This window comes from Phycodurus eques, chromosome 15 (genome assembly GCF_024500275.1).
Source record: "Phycodurus eques isolate BA_2022a chromosome 15, UOR_Pequ_1.1, whole genome shotgun sequence".
NCBI classification, from domain to species: domain Eukaryota; kingdom Metazoa; phylum Chordata; class Actinopteri; order Syngnathiformes; family Syngnathidae; genus Phycodurus; species Phycodurus eques.
Window position 1 is genome coordinate 16292055 of NC_084539.1, and position 25407 is coordinate 16317461.

The 25407-nt window shown below is 40.2% G+C and overlaps 1 protein-coding gene across 1 annotated transcript in view; it reads left to right on the forward strand.

Moving 5' to 3' along the window:
* si:dkey-112m2.1 (transmembrane protein 132C) overlaps positions 1-25407 on the forward strand; it is a 150090-nt gene that overhangs the window by 29760 nt on the left and 94923 nt on the right. Inside the window, exon 3 of the mRNA XM_061698408.1 lies at positions 23391-24315. Coding sequence (XP_061554392.1) covers positions 23391-24315 — 925 coding nt within the window. The remainder of the gene's footprint in view (positions 1-23390; positions 24316-25407) is intronic.

Here is a 25407-nt window from a genome sequence, read left to right on the forward strand (position 1 = left end):
AAGAGGAAAAATAAGTATCTGAAGCCATGACTCAAGCAATGCCTTGTAATGTCTCCTTTATTAGCCTCATGGCTAATAAAGGAGACATTACAAGGCACTATGCTGCTAAAAATTAAATGAGAGATTAATGATTTTATCAAGTTGAACCCCCCAAGCTGTGTGCATATTTATCTGCATCCTTTGCTCGTGTCTCCTCCTCTTCTTTTGACATTTTCTTATGTTTACGATAAATAACTACATTTCCCATCATCCCCCAAGAATGACAGGAGAGTTGCAATGGTGAGTGATTCATCAGTGAAGCGGGGGGAGCTCTCCGGCACGCCATTTGCCATCGGGTGTGATTTCTTGCCCACTCGCAATCGACATTGACACTGGACAGCAGCACAAATAACAGACACCCCGGTGAGTGTGTTTGGATGTCAAGCTCACAGAGGAGCTTCCCTGAGGCCATTTCCAAAGGAGTTCACAAAGTCCTCTGTTGTGTAGATCAACTGTTTCAATAGCGCTCCTAGTGGCTGGCCGCACAAGCTGTCCTCCAGTGGAAAAGTCAGATGTTTGTAGCGGAGGACTGGCGTAGGTACAAGAAGTTCCATGGCTGTGAAGAGTGTTGTGTTCGAAACCCTCGAGGCATTTGAGAAATCCAGTAGATCCCCGCTAGTTCCGTAATCGCTCTACAGTATGTTTGTGCAGTCGACATGTCTCTTTTCCCCGAGGCTTTTGTGTGTTTTGTGCAAGTGCACAAAGATGTATCTTTTTTAAAGTTTTTACCGCATTAAAATTGTATAATATGTCAACTAAAATGGATCGGTTAGGCACTTATCTGTCGCAATGATTGGTAAAACAGAAAAACTTTCAAAGGAAGTGTAACTTTTGCTTCAAAAAAAGTTGCATTGGCTGCTTACTGATGATTGATTTCGACTTGAGGGTGGGGCGTGGGTGTCTGTTCCATTGTAACAGACCACAACATAATTATAATTCAATCATGCAAATGAGTTTGGTTTTGGTAGTTAGAGGGCTGTCGGAGTGTGTAATTGAAAACGCCTGAGATTGTCCCACATCAAAAATGTCGAGCAAGTTGCCGCTCGGCTGCTAATCAGAACGGTTGCCATGTGTGCCGCGTGTCCTGACTCACAGCCCCAATCTTCTCTGAATTGAGTCGTTTCTTCTTGATTGTCATTGTGGCAATTTCTTTAACCCTCGCACCACTACAAATAACAATGCTACCAAATATCCTCAAATAGATGCCCCCCTTTTTTTTTTTTTTTTTTGGCTTTGAGGTGGCGCCACTCTGTACTTGTACTTTCTTTTACAATAGCCACCAAGCACTACAATTTGGTCCCCTTTACGTGGGCATATTTTGGGTGGGTATGTATCTGAAGGCAGATTAGCATAGCAGATGGCTGTATGAGCTCCATAAATAGTATAATTCTATAGCAGCTAGGCATTGTGCAATTTACCAATGAACCGAACAAAGACGAAAACGAGAAACACAAATGACTTTACCTCGTAACTGGCAGCGCTTTTGTCTTCCTCCCTTTGTAGTACCTCCAAAAAGCACACAAAGGTTGGAAGCTGGAGGTCTTTGTTTAAAATAAATAAATAAAAATGTAGCATTATTCCTTTGACAAACAAAGTCATAAGAACTAGGTTGAAAAAAATATCAATCATTTAACTAATTAAACACACATTGTAAAAATAATCCAGCGTGGTTTTGCAGCCGTAAGACAACAATTGCAAACCTGGAGAGTACAGCACAGTTCGCGTCTTAATATCCCTGATGCTTATACCTTAGAAATGTGCCTTAAACACACGGGTACCACATGCATTGCTTACTACTCCGGAGAGCTGAATCTCTTCTTGTCTGGCCTCGTCTCGTCTCTTCTCATTTTTGTCCAAGTCAAAGAGACACATTATTGCACTCATGCCCAAACTTGAACTGTGTGACTTTTTGGAAGGGTAATGTGAAGGCTCGGGTGGCACTGGCGTTTTGCTTTTTCAGAGATGTGAGGTCATGAAGTGATTTTATGCACTGTGTCCTACCCAAGTAAACTGAAGTTCAGTGCTACAATAGGCTGAGTTTGGTTGTTATGGTAATTTTGTGACAATGTCTTCTTATTACAGTATTTCTCAATTAGTAAAACACAAAACCCTATTGTCTGGACCAAATGCTCAATGCCCCGAACCCACTTATTGAATTGGTCACACTATTGGTAAAACCTTAAGCAAGACTCCTGTAGTTAAACACAACCTGCCATTTTGTTGACCATGTTCTTTTCAACGGTTTGACAATGAAGGAAGCGCGAATGCAGTGAGTGCTGCCCAACTTAAGCAGATTCACTGTTTTCACCATCGTCCAAAAGCTTCAGAGAGTTTTAACAAAGAATTGCTTTTTTCATTACGTGTGTGTTTACAGTATGACTATATAGTGCTGTACACAAAAATGTGTTTCAATATATCATATTTCCATTATACTTGTAGGACTAGTACTTTTTTTTTTTTTAACGACAAGTGCAAAATTGGAGTTTTATTTTGTTTCGCAAAATGTATTTCTATTGTGAACAATCAATTTCTACGGCTTTCTGATCTGATCATAGTTTTCCTTTTTTCAAAGTTGAGTTTAATGACTGTTCAGTGCACTTTCTATTTTGATTTACTCGAGGTATGTTTTGAGGCAATAATTAGGTTTTGCAGGAAGAGTCACGGGTTTTGTGTATGCAGCTTGAATTTTTGGATTTGTGATCTGATTTGTTTTACTGGATTTGTTTCGATTATAAGGATTTTTTTCTTCTAAAAATACAAAGTTTCTTCTTCTTCTTAGTTGTGTCAATAATGTGATAATGCTGTAATTCTGCTTGGATTTTCAGTCATGTCTTTTCTCAGCACCAATGTTTGCATTGAGCACTTTGCCTTACTTCAGTCAATGTTAGTGCAGATTTAGAGCTTATATTTGCCTTGTTCTTTTACAAGCACGTCCTCCCTGTTAATATTAATTCTGCTGATAGGTTCAGAGCAGGGAGTGTGTAAGATTTGTGTTTTCGTTAGTATTCTTGTAAGGACCCACCTTTCGCAGCTAACCACTTCAAACGTTACAGATAAGCAATCAAGACAATTTAATGTCGCAAAGAAAAGAGGGGAATGGAACAAACAAAAAAGCCAAATCAAATGTTGCTTCCTAAGAGTCAAGTATTCATCACGTATGTACCACTAGACAACCCCAAAAAGCAGCAAATAATTTGTCCACTAACTGCAATTGAATTACATCATGTTCCCAGTCTAATCCCAGTGGCGAGCTCCATTTGAACATGCAATTTCACATCTTTAATTGCTTGCGGCAATCAGGTAACCTCTGCTAATTGTTATATGGTGACACATTGATCTTTGATAATTAGGAATAGGAATAAAGTTGTTTTGCTCCTGCTCCAAAGAGGTAAAATTAGTCCTGACAGTAGGGTTCTTCCCCAGGCATGCATAACTACCAGTGTCCACAGCTTTCTCCTCAATTACAACATTAAGATTTCGAACACGGAGTTATACAGTAAATGAAGGGAATTTAAACTAAGATGTGAGAAAATAACACCAATATACATATATAGTCAGGGGTGCACATGACAAGTTTTGTCTGGTTCTCAAAAAAGTACCAGAGATGGTTGCTTGGTGCTCATTTTTTTTCTTGACCCACGACCTCATCTGATGAATTTAAACACTTAGAGTATGGGACCGCGTGATCAGCTGATTTGGTGCAATTCTCTAGGGCAGTAGTCCCCAATTGTATTTATTTTTTTTGCTCCTTGGACCGGTTTCACATAAACACAAGTCGGGCTGGGTGAAAAATGCTATCACCAGGACTTTTTTTTTTTTCCCAGATCAGTCGATGTCGATATATATCGCAATAGACAACAAATCACTATTTTTTTTTTCAATCTTAAATTTTCCATGTTGCTCTTAACCTTTTGAATTGAAGATGTGTTTTCTGTCAAAAGTCCATCACAGGTTACATATAGACACTCCCATTCATACATATGGACAATTTGAGTCTTTCCTGAACCTGACATGTATGTTTTTTGACTGTGAGAGGAAGCTGTAGAAACTGCAGAAATCCCACACAAGTACGGTGAGAACTTGCAAACTCCACACAGGACGGCCAGACGGGATTCAAACCCAGAACCTCACAACTGTGTGCTAGCCAATCGTCCACTGTTCTGCCCAAGGAGAAGAGGAAAACACAAGACTCCTCCAATTCAAAACACCAACAGCAAATTATGACCGACCCAAATGTATGGCACATTATCCCGTACCATGAGCACGTTCTGGACGACAGACTTTGACATGGCACACCGACAAGATGTTTTGAAACATGTCAGATTGTATCTGTCAGCCACAGTGTGAAGCGGTAAACTCTGTGATGGGAACGCAGCAAGAAAAAAACCTGGTGTGAACACAGGTGAAATGAATGAAAGTGAAAGGAATGCGTGGTGACAAGTGCGCTCTTTCAGGCGGACAACTTGCGACACATTATGGCTTGCAAATGTATTGAAAAGCACATGGAAAACGCGGGTGGAGCTCAGTTTTCCATTTTCTGCTCTTCTCAAGGACATTCCAGCATGTTTGCTGCATATAAATGTTTCAGCAGACATACTGTAGACAAGCTTCCTGTCAAGTTTTGACATATAGTACAAACTAATGGCAAATTTAGAATACAAACTGTAGAATTGTCTCTCCCGCAAGGCATATTGTAGTCAAGGTTTCTTCAGATGGCAGATGCTGACAGAGATCAATAAATTTTTAGTAGTATTACATCTTTTTATCATGTATTATAAGAGCCTCACAATGACGAAGCCACAAGGATTTGCAACTAAACTTTGCAACTATTTTGCTTTTCTTGTACTGAACAAAGTCATGAATAAGGGATCAAATAAAGATTAGATAAAATTTCAGGTAGATTTCAGATGTGCAATGTAGTTCAAAACATGAAAAAAAAAATCATGTTTTATGGTATTTGGTACAACATGTTATCACACTCCCCTGAGTTGAATTCATTTTAGGGCTGAAACGACACTAGAGAGTTAATGTATTTAAATACCTTGCGCTGATGTTGTTGATCAAAATACCACTGACTATGTCCTCAAACCTCTCAAAATTTGAAATAACTCTTTATGCATATTTGTTTTGAAATGTCCATTCAGAACCCATCACTGTCTCACGTATGAGGCTCTCAACTGGGTTCCTCCTAAATCCAGGTGTCAATTTCACTGGGTTTTGTTTCTCCTTAAATGCATCCACTTACATGTTCCACCATATTTGAAACAGTTCATCGTTCAGTATACGGCTCCATATCCTCTTAAACTGCATCTCAAGGGGGTTATCCTAAATACGTTGAATTGAATCGAATCGAATTGAATGTAAAAAGCTGTAAGAAAAATTATACCTGAAAAATCAACAAAAGAGAGTATTTGTACCATAATTTCTCATGTATAATTGTCCTGGGTGTGTGTTCCGGTTTTTGTCTTCCCCCTGTTTCATACACACCTGCTCCTGAGAGCATCCTCACCACCTGTGCCTCGTTCACCCTAATTACCCCTTGCATTTAACCTCGTGTCTCATTCTTTCTCATCGCCAGTTTGTTGTACCTTGTCGTCGCGTTCCAGCATTCCTTGTTTCCTCGTCACAGACTCACAGTAAGACTAGACCCTGTTCCGATTATCGACCTCGCCTTTTTGCCTCACGTTTTTGGATACTGTTGCATTTTTTAGATTGCCTGCCTGTGTACCGACCTCTGCCCGTATATCAAACCTCTCTTTTTGAAACTGTCTATTTCTTTTGGAGTCGGGCATTTTTGGGTCCTATCCTCTGTTCCGTTCATGACAACAATGCACACCCATGTATAATACGCACCCCCATTGTTGACATCAAAATTCTGGAAAACCCTTCTACCTAGTTATAATGTATTTTTACAATGCATGATTTTGCTTCTACCCATATGATCAAAGCATTAAGTATTATATGTATTGTGTTCAAATTTTCAAAGAATTATTCTAAAGTTAAGCACGTTATTTGAACACAGTAATATTTTATTTGTATTTACTTGCTCTTATTTTGAAATTCACAGCCCTACTTTTATTTAGTAAATGAGAAAACACACAGTTGTGCTCATATGTTTGACTACCCGGGCAGAATTTTCAAGGTGTGTACAATTCTTTGAAGAAAACATGACAGGCCAGGCAAACCACATTTAATTTTGTTTTAATGGGATTCAAAATAAACTGTCAAGCAGTTCAGAAAAGTACTATCATTAAACAAAACATAACCATAAATAATGTTTTTTGTTCAGTCATCAATCATATTTAAAAAAAAAAATCTCAATTTCTACCAGGGTATATAAACTTATGAGCACAACTGTACATATATGCAGTCATACATCATATTGGAATAAAGGTGAAGGCTACACCTTTTTCATAACCCCGGGGTGGCAGTGGCATATTGACCTATTTCATAACCTCTAGATGGCGGTATACATTTATCAAATGTGAAAGATTTTTTTTTCAATTTCCCCTATACCTATGTATTATGCACACTATTGACTTTTGACAATTTTTGTGGGGAAAAAAATGTGCATTATACACGTGAAATTATGGTACTTCAATACTTCCCACCATTGGTTGGAACTACGTGGAATTGATTAGTTCTGTATGTGTAAGCACAGTGACCAGTGAGGAATTTCCATGTTCTGAATACTGTATGTGGAGCCTAAAAACATTGTTTCCAGACATAGTAGGGTCTCGGCAGCGTTTTTCTGTTGCAGCAAGTCGTTTTACATGTGCGAGGATCAATTGCCTGATGTGTTGCAGGGAGTCGCCGATTGTATTTTTTTTTGTCCATATTGTTCGGTGTGAACGTGAATGGTAGCCAATTCAGAGTGTACCCGGCTCACCCGTGACCCTATTTTGGCCGTGTAGAAACTGGATGTACAGTATGTACGGATGTGCAGTATATGTGTAACATGCAAGCAAAACAAACATTGTGGGAATAAAAGCATAACTATCAGCCGCCGGTTAATGACAAGACGAAACACACAGCGACAAGGCCTGCGCCATGTTTCCTTGTGATCGACTAAATAAACGCTCTGGCGTCAACGATGTTGACTGAAACTCAGAATGAAAGATGCCGTAAGTGTGCCCTGATTCCTTGAAGCCTGGCTAAATGGAAGACAAATGTGTCTAATTAGCCAGGCAGCAGGTTGCAAGTGAGATGGTTGTCTTTGGGAGGCTTGTGGGGAGCGTCTCCTTTGGCGCCCCGTAAATATTGACGCATGTAGATTGGGAACTCGCTGCGAAGGGAGCGCAGCGGGGAAGGCAGCTGACCGTGACGGCAACCGAGACAGCCGCTGTGCGCTTCCTCCCAGCGTGCCGCACGGCGATGTGTTTGAACTCCCCCGGTGATCCTGCGGTGTTGGTGTGTTTGCGTGTCCGCCATTGTCTTTTGTATTTGCTTGTTGACATGCTGATTTTACAGTTATGTCTGTGATGTTTCTCTTTAAGAAACTCACAATAGGGCATTGGGTGGAAACGTGTGAAGTGTTTTTTTTCTTCTTCTGTGTATTCTTTTGTTTTCTCTGAGAGTTGAACTGCAGTGTCTGAGTCCCTGTGATGTGACGCCGAGGGAATCGACTTTCTCCATAGAGGAAAGGCAGCCAGAATTAAAAGTGCATGAGAGACAGCTGGAATAGAAAAGTTAATTTTGAAAAAAATACTGTAATTATAAGAATGCAGAGCGATGTTTTACCAACACTGTGTGAGCTCCATGATTGACCTTTATTTTAAAATGCAAACTTCATTTTTTAAAATTTTTTAGATGAATTAAAAAAATTACACTAAGCGAAATGAATTGAAATGGCTTTAATTAAGTGTCAGCTGTATAAGTGGTGGAGTGGAAAGTTATAAACATTTATTCAAAAGAGCAATGAAACTCAAACCATGCATATTTGTAAATGTCATTTGGTGTGGCCTGACTCAATCTAGCTCAAAAGCAAAAGTAATGTAATTTTTATGTGACAAAGCATCCCATGAAAGGCAAGGAAAACCTGTGCATGAATTACATTTTCACATTTCTTTCTACACTAATGACACACTTAATTGTAGCTCCTGTTCGATCTTAATGTAGCTTAAATTGTCAATTACCTCTAATTTTAGTCTTTGTCAACTGAAGTTACTCGCTCAAATATTAGCCTTTGCCACTGATATGCTAGACACTGTTTATATATTACAGTACTTTTATTGCTTTGGACTGAGAACAAAACAGTGACTAGCAAAAATGCATATTCGTGTTAGCATACAAGTATTTGAGGCGCCCCGAAAAGGTTTGTAATTCCTATAGATGCCACAAGATGGTGGCAAAGCACTACTTTTTTCTACGTAAATGGCGCTCCTCAACTCACATCAACATAGTTCCTTGGCACCATGATGCCACAAGATGGGAGAAAAGTAATAGTTCTATTGCCTTGGCCTGAGTTCAATAACAGTGAACAGTGAAAAGCCACGAGTAACACACCCTCCCTAAAAGGTATATAATTGCCTACAGATGGCAGCAAAGCACTTCTCTTTTCTAAATGAAGCTCTGCAACTCCCTTCCACATAGTTCCTTGGCACCAAGATGTATGTCTATAGATGATGTATCTACAGTATATATCTGAATATGTGAATTTGCAAATGCTGGGCCGCAAATATGTAGGGGTTGACTCTACTACCAGTTCTACATCACAAAAACCACGACTACTACTAACACTAAAACCGCTAGCACCACCATTGCTACTACTATCACTTACACTACTGCTACTACTCCAACCACCAACCATCCCCACCCCCGCTAGTGTATATATATTTTTTCTTCTTTTTTCTTTTGCGCCACACCACAGACTTCCATGCTACTCCACTGTTTATTCATACATCAAAGATTGGTTTATTCTGAGTGAACACTCACCTACTGGTAGCGTGTGCCGGGTGTAAGACACTTAACCAAGCGAGCTGCCTCATTATCTAAGAAGGTGAAAATAAGAGGGACTGTGTTTACAGCATTTGTCGCCCACCGAGCGCTTAGAAGACTATAATTACAGGTTAAAACATGAAGGTGGTGGATGAAAAAAAACTAATTAGAACTTGACAAATGTTATAATTATGATTTTTTTTAAAAACGATAATCTAAATCATGCCAGTATAAGCATTAGGGAAGTGTATGTAAATGTGTTTTGAAACCTCTCTCCTGTTTCCGTGAAAAAAAAAAAAAAATGGTTAGTCTAGCAACTAGCGTGCTCACTTGTCCTCATGTGATGCAAATAGATTTTTGTCAAATTCACATTCACATTGTCTGATTTAAATTCAAATGAAGTTTTCTGAGCAGGCATATTTTGGCGCTTTTCTCCCATGCGTTGATCTGCCCACTGTTTTGCTTCATACCCAAGCTACTGAGCAATGTGTGCAGGAGTGCGTGCTGCTCAAACCGGGGCCCCGCTGCTCTCAGCAGGGGGGATGGGGAGGGAATTGAGCTCAGATGTGGCGCGCACACGCATAAATCCTATAAAGCACGACCATCTTATGTTCCAAGGTATTTGATGGCCTCCACATGGACACAAAAACGAGTTAGGACCCATGTTTGAGGCTTACACTAGCCTGTGCGCACACACTACAAACAGATACACATGCTCTTCCCTCATATGGGCGACACTGTGACCTTTGAAGGTATCTCATCTCATCGTGAAGAAGGAGCCAGAAACATCCTGTGGCTCAGAAATGAGTTCATGCTGGCACTGAGTTGCGAATGAGAGCCCTGGAGAGATTACTCAACTGTGAACAGTGTCCTTGCTGATATTCCGGGCCAGAGTTCTGGAGCCGTTGACAGACATTCATCTGCCAAGACGGACGGCTGCTTGGGAAGCGGGAAGCGTGATTAAAATCAGCACCCACCCAGCAGTGCTGAAGTTAACTTTTAAAACATCACTTCTTGTTCCTGGGTTGTTTACGATCACTTTGAATACCTTTCGCCTGGAAAGTTTACAAATTACATACTAGACATAATTGTAACCAAACAGGATACCATTTAAACATAACAATTAAAGGACAAATATTATGCATTTTTTTCACACTTTTAAAACGGTTCTGAGGTATCTTAACACATCTTTTGTTGACATAACCCAAATGTCAAGAATGCCATACTTTACAGCTATTATTTAAAAAATTATTCCTCCAAAAAACAAAGAAAAACCTAATCGATACATGTTGTCTACTATGTGTTTATAATCTACAATGTATTTTTTCTGATATGCATAGTAGATTATTATATATTATTATTACAGTCAATTTGAGTGAAATTGATTATCAGATGCAAATAAGCCATAAATTGCAGTTAAATATGTGCGTATGTGAAGTTATAGAGTATTAATAATGTTAATGTGTACTTTAACACTGAACATAACACGCGTTTTAAAACAATTACAGTGGTGCCTTGAGATACGAACTGAGTTTTCCGAGATACGAGCCATCGTTTAGCAGATTTTTTTGCCTTGTCTTGCAAGCGCAGATTTGACATTCGAGTACCGTGTGTTGGCGGTGAACTCAACACATTTCACAATAAGCAGCAGTTTGGCAAATATTGAACCATTCATCAAAAAAGACGCTTCAAGCTGTTTAATGCCACACTTGAAGTTTACTGTCAAACTAAACATAAAACAAAGACAATTAAACTGTGTATTTAAAACAACCATAGCTTAGCCTTTCATTCCGCTAACTTAATGCTCATGCTATTTAGCATTTTTTGCTGTGGTGCTTTAAGCAATGGCTTGAAAACAAACAACACAGCAAAAACATGTAGACTGGCAATTTAACAGTACTCACATTCATATATCAATTATCATCTGCGTAGAACGGCTATTACTAGTGTTGTACAGATGTGCTAAGAGAGGAGTTTTTTTCTTCTTCCCTATGTTCCAGACAGTTTAGGTAGTTTTGACATGTTGTCAAAGTTCTCTTGGGGTCCCATCGATAAATTCGCTGCTCCCCCCCACAGAGAGCTAGCAGGTTCCGCTCAGCCTGAGGAAAATGAGAAGTGGAGGGGATTTATTTGGCATTATCATTTGTAATAATATTATTTGGAGATTGGCCCTGGGCGAGCGGGCTCTAAATTTCTTTCATAGAAGACTTCCAATGTTCCATATTTTAAATTTACATTTTTTTTGGGGGTACAAAACAAGAATACATTTTGTTTTAGTATTAAAGAATTCGCTAAAGCAGAAAGGCATGCTTGTATAGCTTCTTATATTAAAGGTCACAGTGCAAACATCGTTCCATTTACAGGTTGACTTTTGCATTTCATTTGCTCCAAAAAGCTGAAGGTGAGTCCTACTCTGCGAGACGTTCTTCTTCTCCAGCATGAGGCGGGCGCTTCAAGCTGTTAACATTTCATGACCGTTGTCTCGGTGTGACAAAGACCGACCGTGCTTTTATCTTTGATGGCTCTTGCAGCACAAGTGAGAATATAAAACCAAATAGGAGCTCAGTAGTGGTCAAGGGAGCCACTGTCCGGCTCAGCTGGGTTGTTAAATCCCAAGTCTCAATTGAATCTGTGCCTTTTTAGCCTTTTATCAACTGCAGCTATTGATGAAGCACTTTTTTTTTTTTGTGTTGCTTGAATTTGCGTTTTTTTTTTTTGCCATTAGGCATAATCACTGTGTACACAATAAACATCGCCGCTTACATAACAGTCGACTTGTCACGCGTCTGTGTTTTGGAGAGGTCGTTATCATTGCAGCGAGAATCTTACGGGGTTGCCAGTTTGGATGTGGACGATAACAGGCTGCTTAGATATTGATCTGTTTCTCATCAACCGAGTGCTTTTCTCTTAAGAGCCCACTCAGCTTGCCGGACACCCAAACACATGATATGAATACTAATGCACGGTGGAACAAATGTGCTTGTGCACCTGCTGATAGAGAAAAATCAAGAGGGGAAGCATAAGTCTGCTCATTAAGGGCGCAGGGTGGCCACATGGGTTAAGAAAAAAAATTTTTTTTTCGCTAGAGTTTCAAAAAATATTAGAAAACAGCTGTGATGTGCGGTGTACCAGCATGTGTGTACCTGTCTGACAGCGCCAATTAAAATATAGCGTATCATTATTATTATAACACAATAACAGTTCAAAGGGAATTAACATAAATTATTTAAATTGAGTGGGACAGGACAAATTCAAAATTTCAATTGCAAAATTGAATTAATGCAGATTTCAATACTGTTATTTAAATGTTTTATTATTCTGATTGTTTACTAATGTCTTATTTGTATTTGGCACATTCATAAATCTATTAGGGATGCACCAATACCACATTTTTCAGACCAAGTATAAAAAAAAAAGACCAACTATAAAAAAAAAAAGTACTTATATTTGAGTACTTGATGATACTGAGTACCAATACTTGATAATGCCATTACGTCTGGCAATTGGGATGACGAGCAGTCAGCCCGTCCCCGTTACTATCATTGTGATGGACAATCCACCAAGCGTCGGATTGTTGGCCCACTAATAGGTGATGTGACATAAAAGTGAACCTGGATGAAAATAAAAAAGAGAGGGGGATTTTTTGAGGTTATTCTTGTCATCCACTCCCATTCATTGGAATTGACCTGCCGCGATGATCATCGCTGGCGAAAATGACCGCAAGCTTCCCTATTTCATTCACTGTGAGATCATAGTAAGTGTAGTATCGTATCGTAAGTAAATAGTAAGTATTGTTGTAAAACCCAACGTGTATACTTTACAGACTGTATTTATGTATTCATGGCCTGGCAGCGGCTGAGTCTAGTTCGCTTAAAACCCGGAAATGCCGTGTTGCCGTTCAGCTGAGTGGAGTGGGCGGGTACCAACCGTAAAGTGGGCGGGTACTTGAATATTAGTGGACAAAACTCACAATGTCAGCGATTTCCAATCCACCCGTTTTGCAAGCCTAATGCCGTTAGTTGACTTTTGCATTTGATCGACAAAACCGCATAGATGTCAGACTTCAACCATGTCACAGAATCATTTTGACTTATGCATAAAACACTAGAAAAAAAAAAAATCTTTAAAAATATATTCATTATTTACTTAATTTGAGGAGTCTTAGTGTTTGGCAGTACTTGCTGGAATAAATTTACTGAAATTATTGGTCTATCTACATAGCATATGTAGTTATTAATTCATTTTGAGATGAAACACACATTAACGACACATTTTGGGGCATCATGTTTTAAGTAGTGTATTTACCATGAATGAAATAATGAACTGGTAGAATGTACTGTGAGGGTGTTACCGGCGTAGGGGTCATAATAGTGGAAACCCACGTTATGCCGCTGCTCATTAGCAGTTGCGGTCAACCATAGGCCAGGACATTCGTTCTTCTTACTACAACTGTCTATGCCCATTTTAATACCATTAGTGTGTTAATGTGAACACACACAAAAGTACACCCCTGATACCCCCCAAGAGATAAAGTAGTGAACCGAGAGAGCGAACGAGATGGCATCGGGATGATTAACAGCTGGAGCAGCAACCAGTCGCAGAGTTCAAATTGGATGTGGAAATAAATAAACAAAGCAACATCACCGCTCAAGCAAACAAACTGCAGAAGTTTACGACTTTTAGATTAAAGCGTATATTCAAAAATGCACCCGGCCTCAGCATTAAAAATTTAATTGGCTGCTTGTGGTAAAAAGCTCAACTTTGCGGCCTTTGCATTGACAAGAGAAGAACAAACATTCCTCTTTCTCTCTCTCTCTCTCTCGCTCTCTTTCAATAAATATAAACTGGATGTAACAACCTTTACAAAAGTAAAGGTCTTGAAATTTCAGTTACTGAAAGCGTTACCGCATTTCCAGACTGTGCTCTTACTTAGTGCTCAAATATCCTGCAGCAGTAATTTTTTCACCTTCGCAACATTGTGTTGACACTTTGAAAGTCTAGCATTTGAAATTTTTTGACAGCTGCCATGTTGGCTTTCGGGAACTGGACGTGATTGCCTTTGGGTGACAGTGTGGAGCGAGCGGCGGCCTCGCGTTAGGGCATGGCTATCTTGAATGTCCACTTCACGCCAAACGGCCTAGATTTATTTAATAGAAAGTCAGGCTGAATTGGAAAAACACTTGTTACTACTGTTGGAGACCATAAACTCTTATTGGACACAGTAAAAGGTTTATCGTTTTAACAAGAGATCACCATAGAAGCGGACATAACGAGTTGTGATGGTCAACAACAGTGGAGTGCGTAAACTCAGGTTATTGAGTATTTGTTTCTTAACCAGAAGGCTACAGGTTTAATCACCAATATTCTAATTTAATAGGCCACTTTTCCCACTAATAAATGGAACTTCTTCGTCACATCAACTTGAAACAGATAATTATTGAAACTTGTGTCTCGACTGAACTTTTCGTTACCTCTCTGTCATTATTCTCTCTATTTTCCACTACCTGTTATTTTGAAGTGTGGCCCAATTAGACTGTGTGAACTCGAAACAAGGAGGTAAAATATCATAGCTGCTCAACCCACAAGGATATGAAATAAGTGACTCTCAATCCTTGGTTTTAACAGATGTGTTATTCTATTTTGTTGAAAAAACAGGTTATCTTGGTTGTTCCTGCCTTTGACATACAGCATTAGAATCACCAGTGTGTGAAAGCGAAACAGGTTTTCAAATCGTGCCTCTGTGTTGAAAAACACAATTTGTATCTGGATGTTTTCACCCCCGCTGCAAAACCCAAAGTGATCATGAGGTTCCTGTGTGACTAAACTTTGCATGCATTTTCTGTGACAAAATCTGGCACCCCATCATTGAAATGGTATGATCAACAGCCTTTTTTTCTGGCAGCGCAATTTCCATTTTCTTCATATTCCCCAATCGGCAAGCTCACTAAAAGACACACAAATCTCCATGGCGCATTTTTTATGGGGGGGAAAAGATGTGGATAAAGAAATGTGTGCCGTGAGTTACGCTTGCCGCAGGAGGAGCCTCAGAGTTCAACTAATTTCAGTTTTCTGAGCAGCAGTGAAATGACTCTCTGTTCTTTACCCGAGCTGGTGCTGTTGTGTGCCTTTTGACTTCCCGTGGGCCGTGGTAGACCAGGCGCTTCTGTTCCGCGCTTTTAAGCACCACGTTCTAGGCGCCGGTGTGCATCTTTCTTCCGGTGCTGCCGATCAACATGCTGCAGTATATCTGTGTCAGAAGCACTACTAACAACATGCATACTTGTTCGAGTTTTTGCAGGCTCCACGTTTTATTAGCCGTGGTTTGGCCTTTTTGGGGCAACTCTAGAACAAATGGCCGTGTTTTATGGATAAACTGGCTGAATTTGCTTGAACGTGCACCCAAAATATCATCGCATTTCGTGTTTTTATCTCCTGACGGCACAGTTTCAGTCGGCCATCTTAAAAAAAAAAAATGAAAAAGTGTTTTATTACTATTATTAGACAGCCAACATTTACAACACTGTCAAGACAACACCCCGTCGTCCTTAGTTTCTTTTGTTAAACCAACGACTGACAAACCTTCGACGATGAATATTATACCGTTAGAAAGTGATTCTCAAAGTATGGTGCGAGTACCATAGTACGCAGGTTCCCTCTAGTGGTGCACGAACGAATCACTAACTCAAATGTTCAAACTGTGTGAAACATTACAGTGTTTATATATATTATTTATTTATTATATTAAATACACTTTTCTTGGAGTAAAACATAAAACTCATTTTTGACAAACACTTGGGTCTACGGGACTATTTTGTTGGTTATTATGGTGGTAGTTGGAGAGGTAAGTCTTTTTTTAGGTGGTACTTATGATTGATAAAGGTGCATCATTGTTAAAATGATTCATATTTCTACAGGCAGGTCAAAATCATCCATCCACCCATCCATTTTCTGTACCGCTTTTCCTCACGAGTGTCGCGGGCTGCTGGAGCCTATCACAGCTATCTTGGGGCGGGAGGCGGGGTACACCCTGAACCAGTCGGCAGCCAATCACAGGGCACATAGAAACAAACAACCATTCGCAATCACATTCACACCTACGCGCAATTTAGAGTCCTCAATCAACCTACCACGCATTGGTTTTGAGATGTGGGAGGAAACCGTAGTGCCCGGAGAAAACCCACTCAAGCACGGGGAGAACATGCAAACTCCACACAGGCGGGGCCGGGATTTGAACCCCGGTCCCCAGAACTGTGAGGCAGATGTGCTAACCAGTCAGTCACCGTGCCGCCACGTCAAAATCAGGTGGGTCAATGTGTCAATTGGGAATTATGCAGATTTCAGTATAAGCTCAGATATGCCTTTACTTATCCCACAATGGGGAAATTCACATTGTTGGCAGCAGCAATACACACATTCAAGTACACTCCACATACAAACAAACAGTGCACACAAGTGGACCATGTATAAGAAAATAAAAACAAAGAAAATATCAATGCAGTGTTTGTATGCTCTTCCCAAGCGCACGTTGTTTTTTTCCCCGCTCGTACTGTGGGTTCCTCCCACATTCAAGAATTGTGCATGTTTGACGACTCAAAATTGGGACTTCATACGGTGATTTATAGGCTTTGAATTTCTGTAGCCAAGTTGCCCAGTTAAATGCGGAATCATCATCTTATTTGTGACCCCCACATTATTTGGCGGTGGGAAGTTGCTTTAGGCTTGTTTGGCTGCCTAATAAAAAAATAGTATAAGAAAACTCTTGTGGAATCAGATTGTCGAAAATTAAATTGACTATGCATTCCTTTCTTTTGCGTGTGTTGTTTTTCATAGTAAGCAATCAAATAGAACTCCCGCCCAGCCTCTCGTCTGAACCAAATGAAAAACCAAAGGTTTGCATTATTTAAAGGAAGTGGCCGATGTCCAAAGTCTATTGACTTTCTTACTGCGCAACCGTGATGCAAATGCCAAGCCATTGCTCACCTTTCTCCTTTTTGCCTACTCATTGCTTTATACTCACCAACTCCGGTTGAATTACATTTGCACAAAAAAAAACCCCAAAAAACATCCCCAGCGTATGGAACAGGTGAACCGGATTCACTTGGATAGGAATTTTGCGCACACAGGGAGTCATTATTATTTATGACACAAGACTCCCTCCATCTAAGCAGCCTCGTTGCATCGTCCATCACTGTCACACTGTTTGTTTGAATCATTTTAAAGGACAGTATTAACTGGGGAGGTAAGGAGCTAGTCACATTGATAAGTTCTCCAAGGTACTCTAAGGTGTTAAATGGGTCTGCATAGTTAAAAGTGTTGCCTTCGATTAGCCCTTTGGGTGCTCTGATTGCGAGCCTAACTGCTCCTCTGCTCCGCCCGGCACATTTAGCGGCATTTCGTTCAAGAGCTCTCGTCTCATAGCTCATTCCATCTAAACAACCTATGGCTCTATTGTGAATCCCTACGCCGCCATTCACCTCCTGTCACCCTGACACTGTATAATGTGCGCACACACTGCGGCCACCGGCGATGGGCTGAACCGGCATAAAAAGGCCATTCAATGTCCCCAATGTGTCTTTAAGGGAGAAAGCTTTCCTCTGCAAGCGCCGTTGCCGGGTAACCCCCAGTGGGCTAACATGATGCAGAACGAGCAGTGGGAAACTGCAAGAGATGGCTGGAAGCAGCTGCAAGTCTTCCCAAGTTTGGCATAACTAACACCCAATAGGGAGGTTTAACTTTTTTTTTTTTCCTTCTTCTTTTTACTCCCCACTCTGCCTTTGAGATCATTTTCATTCCAAGGAGACTGTCGAGGAGGAGGAATAGAAGTGTTATTCAGCAGCGGTTATCTTTTGAGTAACTCTATAAACTGACAGTTTGTAGCAACATCGACATTCCCATCAGTTTTTGTTTTTTTTAATCAAGCTGCATTAAACAACCATCTGCATCAAGAAAAGTCAGTGTCATTGTTGACAAACTAGAATTGTGTCGTCTTATGACAATAATAAATAGAATATGACAACAATAAAACAATATATTGAAGTCCAGTGATGATGAAAACTGTCTTACGGTTAAATGTTGACATTTTCTTGCTTAGCTGATCACTACTAAATGGTGCAGGAAGTAAATTTTAATTTTCATTTAAGTTTTTTTAATCACCAACCTTCTGGACGACATCCAAGCTTTACGACTTAGGGCGTTTTGAGGTTAAAAACGGTGCACAATGAACTAGTTTATGTAGTGGCATAAGAATACTTCCTCATACGGCACAAGAACGCATGCATCAGTTACCGTCGTGCTTACTGTTTTTCATTTGATTGATTTATATAAAGGCCTACAAGTGTTTTTCATACAAATATTTAAGTAATAATGACTCCATTACAGGAAAGGGTAACAGTGCGCTTCGACTAACAGGCAATGGCGCCTCTATAGTAATGCCGCTTTATTGTAAATTGAGGACCCTCGTAGGTGATCAAAGATATTGAAAAATGATACTTTATAAAACCAGAACCCTCAGTCAAAAAATTTCAAAACAAGAAACATGTCTTTTGTTTAGTCTTCCACAGGTTATTCACCATTAAGTTAAATATCATCAAATTATCAGCAAGAGTTCCAGTTTCTTCTCAGTTCAAATTTCTGAAAGAAAACAACAACCTGAGGCAATGGATTTAACTGATCGATTGCTGGGATAGGTTGATGCATCCTTCATCCCTATTGGTCTGGTCACATCACTTAATTTTCCCTCATTTCTCTGAAAGGGAAAATATGATTCCGCCTATTGATCTCTGCATAAATGTGTTGCCTGGTGATGAAAGATGAAGTGTGCCTTGCTTTTATGGGATCCGATTAACCTCCTGCTGGGATTGGACGTTCGGCTCCGCCGCGGCACTCTCGCTGTGTCAGGGTGCATTCGATGGGCTCGTCGAGTGATTAGTGTCCCTGTGTGTTTTTATTCTTGTGGAACGCCAACCAGAGTATAATGCTGTGCATTGATATGTTAAGATGCTTCCAAGGTTGTAAAGTTAGCACCTTGTAAAAGTGAAAAGTTAGACTTTGCCGACGGCATTTTGTGTGATCAGCTGTTGATATTTATATATAACCTAAATGTTTTTCATTTTTCCAGGAGCCACAACATACCCCGAAATTACACTTTTCTGAGCTTAGTAATGTGAAAACGTTACCTTTCAAACTGAGTGACGGAGGCGCAACTGAGGAGCATGACTCAAAGGTCCCCTGGGGTATTTCTGAACAGGAAATAAAGCTACCATTTGGGAAAATCAACAACAAACACCATATGTCTTATTTAAGTACCAATGTGACCTGCTTTCCCCAAAAATAAAGTTGTCAAAATGCTGAGTCCAGCTGAAATAGGACCACCGAAATAGTTGAAATTTACCTTTAATTGCTCAAAAATGGGTGGCACTATGGGAAAATGCTTTGAAAATGGATGGCAGTGAATGAGTTAATTGCCTCGATTGTTATTGAAGCTGATATTGTTCTTAATAGGAAAATACATAGATTTCTAATTCCTGAGACTACTTCAGGTTATTTCCTGGGAAACAGCATAAACATATGACTCACAACCAGTGAGCAATGAACCGTTCTGCCACGGTTGTGTTGTCGTGACAAGAAAACAAGTCTTAATTGTTGAGCGATCGCTCGAGGCATGAGCGATGTACGCATCGTATGTTTCTCTCATCAAATCTTCACGCTGTCCAATTTCAATAACCTAAGTTTCCTCTTACTCGCTTCCGTGCCCTCACCTCGATCACGCGTATCTGATTAAACCAAATATGTTTGGCGAATGTGTTAAGGAAAGTTGGCACAACTTAAAATGTTCGATGAGGGGGGAGTGCTCGTAAATACGCGCACATGGTGCAGGATAAAGACGGGATTATACAAGGCAAGATGAGAGGATGAAAATTCTTCTTTTGTCACAAGGGAGGAGAACAGGTGATTGGATTTGAAGCTCAACACAGATACGAACGACCTGACTGATGAGTTGTTTGAAATACAGTATAAGCGGTTCTTTATTTATTTTTTTGCTTTGACGTGCAAGCACAGTCTTGAGATAAGAGTGCTGTATGGTGGCAGTGGACTCAACTCATCAACCTTAACACTCATAGCTTTGCCTTAAGAAAGACTGCTTAGCTAAATGCTAACCAACAGTGCAAAATGACATAGATGGGCTTATGAATAGCATCAATGTCCCAGTGTTTTAACTGTTAAAGCAACATGACATTTGAAAAAAAGGTTGTGCAACACATGTAGACAATATAACAATATTCAGGGATACATTCTTTATCCTCTGCGAAAAACAACTATTACTGCAGTTTACTGAGGAATTGTGACCATCTCTTCTGTTGCCATTTACATCTGTATGTATATATTATACTGCCCACAAGTGGAAGGAGCTACACAATCACAATGAGTTCATCATGATGCACAAGTAGTTTAATTCTTTATTCTATTTAATTATGTTATTGTTTTTTATAATGTACAATATTATGTAGTGACACAAACAAAAAATGTATTGTACTTATTTTTTTTTTTGGAAGGCTGGAACAGATCAATTGCATTTCTCTTCATTTAAATGGGGAAAGATTATTCAAGATATGTGTTACAAGCATTGTTAAGAAACAAAACAATCCCCAAAAAATGATCACAACATGTGATTTCAATTGTTTTAAGGTTATCAGGTGGCATATTGGGATGAGTGATTAGCACATTAACCTCAAGGTTTCGAGGTTGGTGGCTCTAAGAAAAAAATATTTAAAATTGATCAAATGAAGGGTAAAATTGTAGACTAGTGTTGAACACGTCTGCCTCACAGTTTGAGATTTAGGGTTTTGAATCTTGGCTCTGGCCTTCCTGTGCTCGTGTGGGTTTTCGCCGATACTCCAACTTCCTTGTACTTTTCCCCAAAAATATTTATTTGGTTAATTGAAGCCTTAAAATTGTTTTGTATGTGAGGGTGAATGGTTGTTTGTCTATATTTGCTCAAGTGACTGGCTCGCAACTACTCCAGGGTGTACCTCGCTTTTCACCCAAAGTCAGCTGGGATAGGCTTCAGCTAACCTTCGACCCTAGTGAGGATACGCATGGTATAGAAAATGGACAAAAGGACACAAAAAAAAAGGACACATACACAAATTTATACTCTCGCTGTGGCGACCCCTGATAGGACAAGCCGAAAGTTGGAACAACAACATGCCCTTGTATTTCGTCCCATGGTGGATTATGTATGTACACATTAAATTCTGAACGCAACATCTGGGAAACAATATATAATACTACTCGTAGATAGTCTTCGTACTCTTCTGCCTGCGTACTGGGCGTTGTCAGTACCCAGCAAGCCTCTCCTCACAAGAGTTTTGCAACCGAGATTTACCACAGGGGGTTAATTTATCTCCACAAATCATTTTCTTTTTCATTTTCAGAAGCAGTCTGGTTGCATACATGATTTACAATTACAGTAGCTACTGACATGAAATCCAAGGATAACTCACAGTTGCAAATCACACTGGCTTAGCTAGTGTTGTTTATAACAACCCTAGCGGTGTCATAAAATAGACAAAATCTGGAGTTACAATTGTTTTGAATCCTTTCCAACTGTAAAGAGGTCTTTCGTCTCATCGGTTTCATAGTAAGTAGAAACTAGGACAGTGTGTCACATCCGCCAGAGAAACGGAGCGACTGGGAAATAATCTCCCAGCACCACAAGTATGATCCAGCACCAACGACACCCGCTTGCTCCCTTGACATTGAGCCCCGTTTTGTCATCTTTCAAATCAGGGGCATCAAACTCTAAACTCCCATTACTCACTGAGTACTGTCTGACTGAAAGTCTTTTTAATCTCCTGGTTACACCTACCCATTGGGGATGTACTTTAATGAGTAGTTAGAAGAAAGAGCATGGCATGAATACAGATTGAAAAAGATTCCAAATTAATTCAGATAATTTGTGTTTATGATTCATGCCTATTATTTAAATGGCTTTGTCAGTCACGCCTGACATGTATTACTGATGCATATTCTTTTATTGAATGGGAGGTCTGTAATTAGGTTCTGCTCGGGGCTTGTTTATCATGCAAAAAGCCAATAGCATTTTCAAAGCAGTGGCTAAGATGAAGGCCATATTCTCATTATTTGTACATTTATTGGGAAATAAATTAGCTTTTTTTTCTTGCCAGCCAAACTTCAATCCGAGGCCTGACCAGTGTAATAGACCAGAAAAAGTCTTGGCTGGCCCATTACGTCTAGAATTGCAAGTTAAACAGATGCAGAAAGTTGAGATATTTATTCTGTAATTGATCCACGGAGAAGCCCATTTGGCTCCATTGCTGGAAAAGACAGGAAGTAGTCTGCTTAAGTTATAGATGGACCACAGTGAACTCTTGAATAGCCTGGTGGACGGAGCAGTTACTCTCCTAATGAATCATGTTGATTCTTAGACATTGGGAAAACTCTTTTAGTGACTTTTTAGTTTGTCAGTCAATATCTAAAGCATGATGGCTGGAGAAGAGGTGGTGGTGTGGGTTTGCAAAAAGAAATACATGGAAACATTGGGTTTCCTCATGATGTCGATGGACATACTGGCACAGTATGTCTGCTTTAGAATAAAAAATGCATTTGCTGGTATCCGTCAAACTACCACATTTTATATGCTCCAGCTAATTAGAAATCCTGAGTGGAAAAGGTTTTTTTTATCTCGCCTATGGATCTTCTCCAAACTGCTTCTCCACAGATTGTATTTTAATCAGTTCTGTGTTTCCTTTCTATGTTGCACTGTGGGAAAATAATAGACTGTCTTTCTATGTAGATCACATTTCCTGTGCAAACACAATAATTTTAAGATATTGGGAACCATGCATAATCTGACCATTGTTTTGTAGCCAAGTCTTAATTCGTGATTGCAATGAAGAGATTGGGGGAGAAAACAGGAAGAAAGAGAAATTGAGATTGAGAAACAAAACAACAACTTCACGTTGCTTTAGCATTCAGTAATGAGAAGGATTAGGATAGTGGATGCAAGCGTCTTAAACTGAGTTGAAATATTTAAATGCTGCACCCCAGGAAAATTATCTTTTTTAAAATGGATCCAACTGACTATTTAACATTATTCAATAGAATTGATGAACAGTATGATGGCCTAATTTTTCAAGGAATGCATGTAAATGTTACGGGAGCTGTGAATAGCTCCTTGCAAGGTCGCTTGTTATTTTCCCTTTCTCATATTCTACTTAATTTCATGCCTGACTGGAGCTTTGTTGATAAGGTTTAGAAAATGTCTCTTTCAGGTAAAAGGCCTGTAAAATCATTTCCGTGGGTTTCTTGTATAATCTTATCACGTTCAGTTAATGAAACAAAGGAGCAATAGATAACTTCTCTTTTTCTGCTGTGTCTACTCTCTGTTTCAGTGGTGGACAGCAAGGCGATCCTGGAGGGCCTGCAGAGGTACAACCCAATGCCAATCTATCTGCCTGTCAGCTACCGGATCCTTAATGCTGAGTCAGCTTTCTTCCTACAGGAGACAAACCAGGATTTAATGAGGAATTCCAGCCTTCAGGCCCGTACAGAGTCCTTCTTCATCCACCAGGCTCGGCAGATGCCCTTTGTCAACGCTAGTTACGGGCCACTGTCTGTACAGCAACCTGTCCCGCTGGAGATGCTCCAGACCCAACCTGGGCCATTCAATACGCCCACTTTCACATTATCATCAGTGCCAACATCCCCGCCATTGTCACCGCTCTTTACATTTAACTGGAAGGTTCATACTTACATCATCAATGAGAGGATTCACCCCAGCTGGCCAAAAGTCCAAGTGTTGTTCTATATCGCAGGGAGGGACTGGGATGATTACAGCGCCATCCAAAAGCTGCCCTGCATCAGGATGTTTGCATTCCATGAGACTCAAGAGGTGCAGGGGACATGCAGGCTGAAAGGTGAACTGGGGATTTGTGTTGCTGAGCTGGCGCCTCTTGCTAGCTGGTTCAGCCCACCCAGTGTCAGGCCAGGTAGGCAGAGGGTATCCGAGCAGGCTCAAGGCACTCCTGTGGAGCTCTACTACATAGTTCAAACCACCAACACTGGGCACTGCAATGCCGAGGACTCCCGGAAAGGCAACACTATCCGTACGGAGCAGCATGGTCCGAGGGGCTATTCTGGGGGGCATACACCAATGCAACGCATTGGGAGCGTCAGGCTCTTTCAGCCACTATTGGAACTGAAACTGGACAGTAACTTTTTGGTCATGGTGCCCTCCAAACCTATCCGACAGAGAGAAACTGTATCTGCTTTCCTGGCTCTGTCGATGCTTTCGTCAGTGCAGATGTTCACCCTCAGGTAAGCAATTCTCCGGCAATAACAATGGGCTAATTTCAAGTCTTTGGCGTCGATTGTTGTGCATTATGACTGGTAGCTACTCCAATTTTCCTTTGTCTTTTTTAGGTGATTTTACCCGAAAGTGGCAGCATTGTCATTGATCCATCGAGCGTTGTCTCTTCAAAGAGACATTAATTTCAAAGTTAAGATTTGATTTTCCGAACTTTGAGTCTTTCTCCATGCCTGTGCAAAGTGGACAGTCGACTAGAACCATGTTATGAATGGTGGTGTTGCAGATGAAAGAACACACACACACAAAAAGAGAAGCATGCTACTCTGTTGAATGTTTTATTTGTAGAATTATCTGGAACAGGGTCTTGTTGTAATGTTTGTACAGTCAACAGCAGTTGAAACACATGGTACAAACGACCCAAACATGGTCGGTCAGTGGTCAAGTCGTGGCTCTCAGTCGGTCTGTACAGTGTGAACACTTCAATCGATAGCTTTATTTCCCACAGGCGATTAGGTGTGTGTTGGAATTGTACAGTGCATGCTCAACTTAGCACTGCATCTCTCAGATCCTCCAAACTAATTTCAACAGTAATCATAAGCCATATCATTAAAAATGGTTTAGCAGGAGTTGGAAAAACAACCACAGATTTAGCCAAGCCCAGTGACATTTTCAGTTTTCAAACCATCATCAGTGTGTGGAATTGTTGTTGCAGCTCATTTTCTTGAATCACTGATGCACTGAGTCATATGGTTGTGACTCATGTAAAATGACACAGGGGACAGTGCTAAACTAATCAGGTTGTTTGATGCCACTGTGTGTTTAGGTGGGAAAAAAGGCTGACAAACAAAGCTTATTATGTGACACAAATGAGCCTCAATGACAATTCTGCTATTTTTCTATGCTATTTTTCTATCAAGTGGTAAAGGTCTGGTATGGGAAAAACCCGGTTCAAAAGAGTGACATCATCCCTTCATAGAGTGAGAATGAATTTAACAAAGATGCACGACAAATGCAAACATGGCAACGATTTTGGAAAGCTATTGTTTTGTGTTCTTTATTCCTGGCATGTTCCATCCATCCATTTTCTGAGTCGCTTCTCC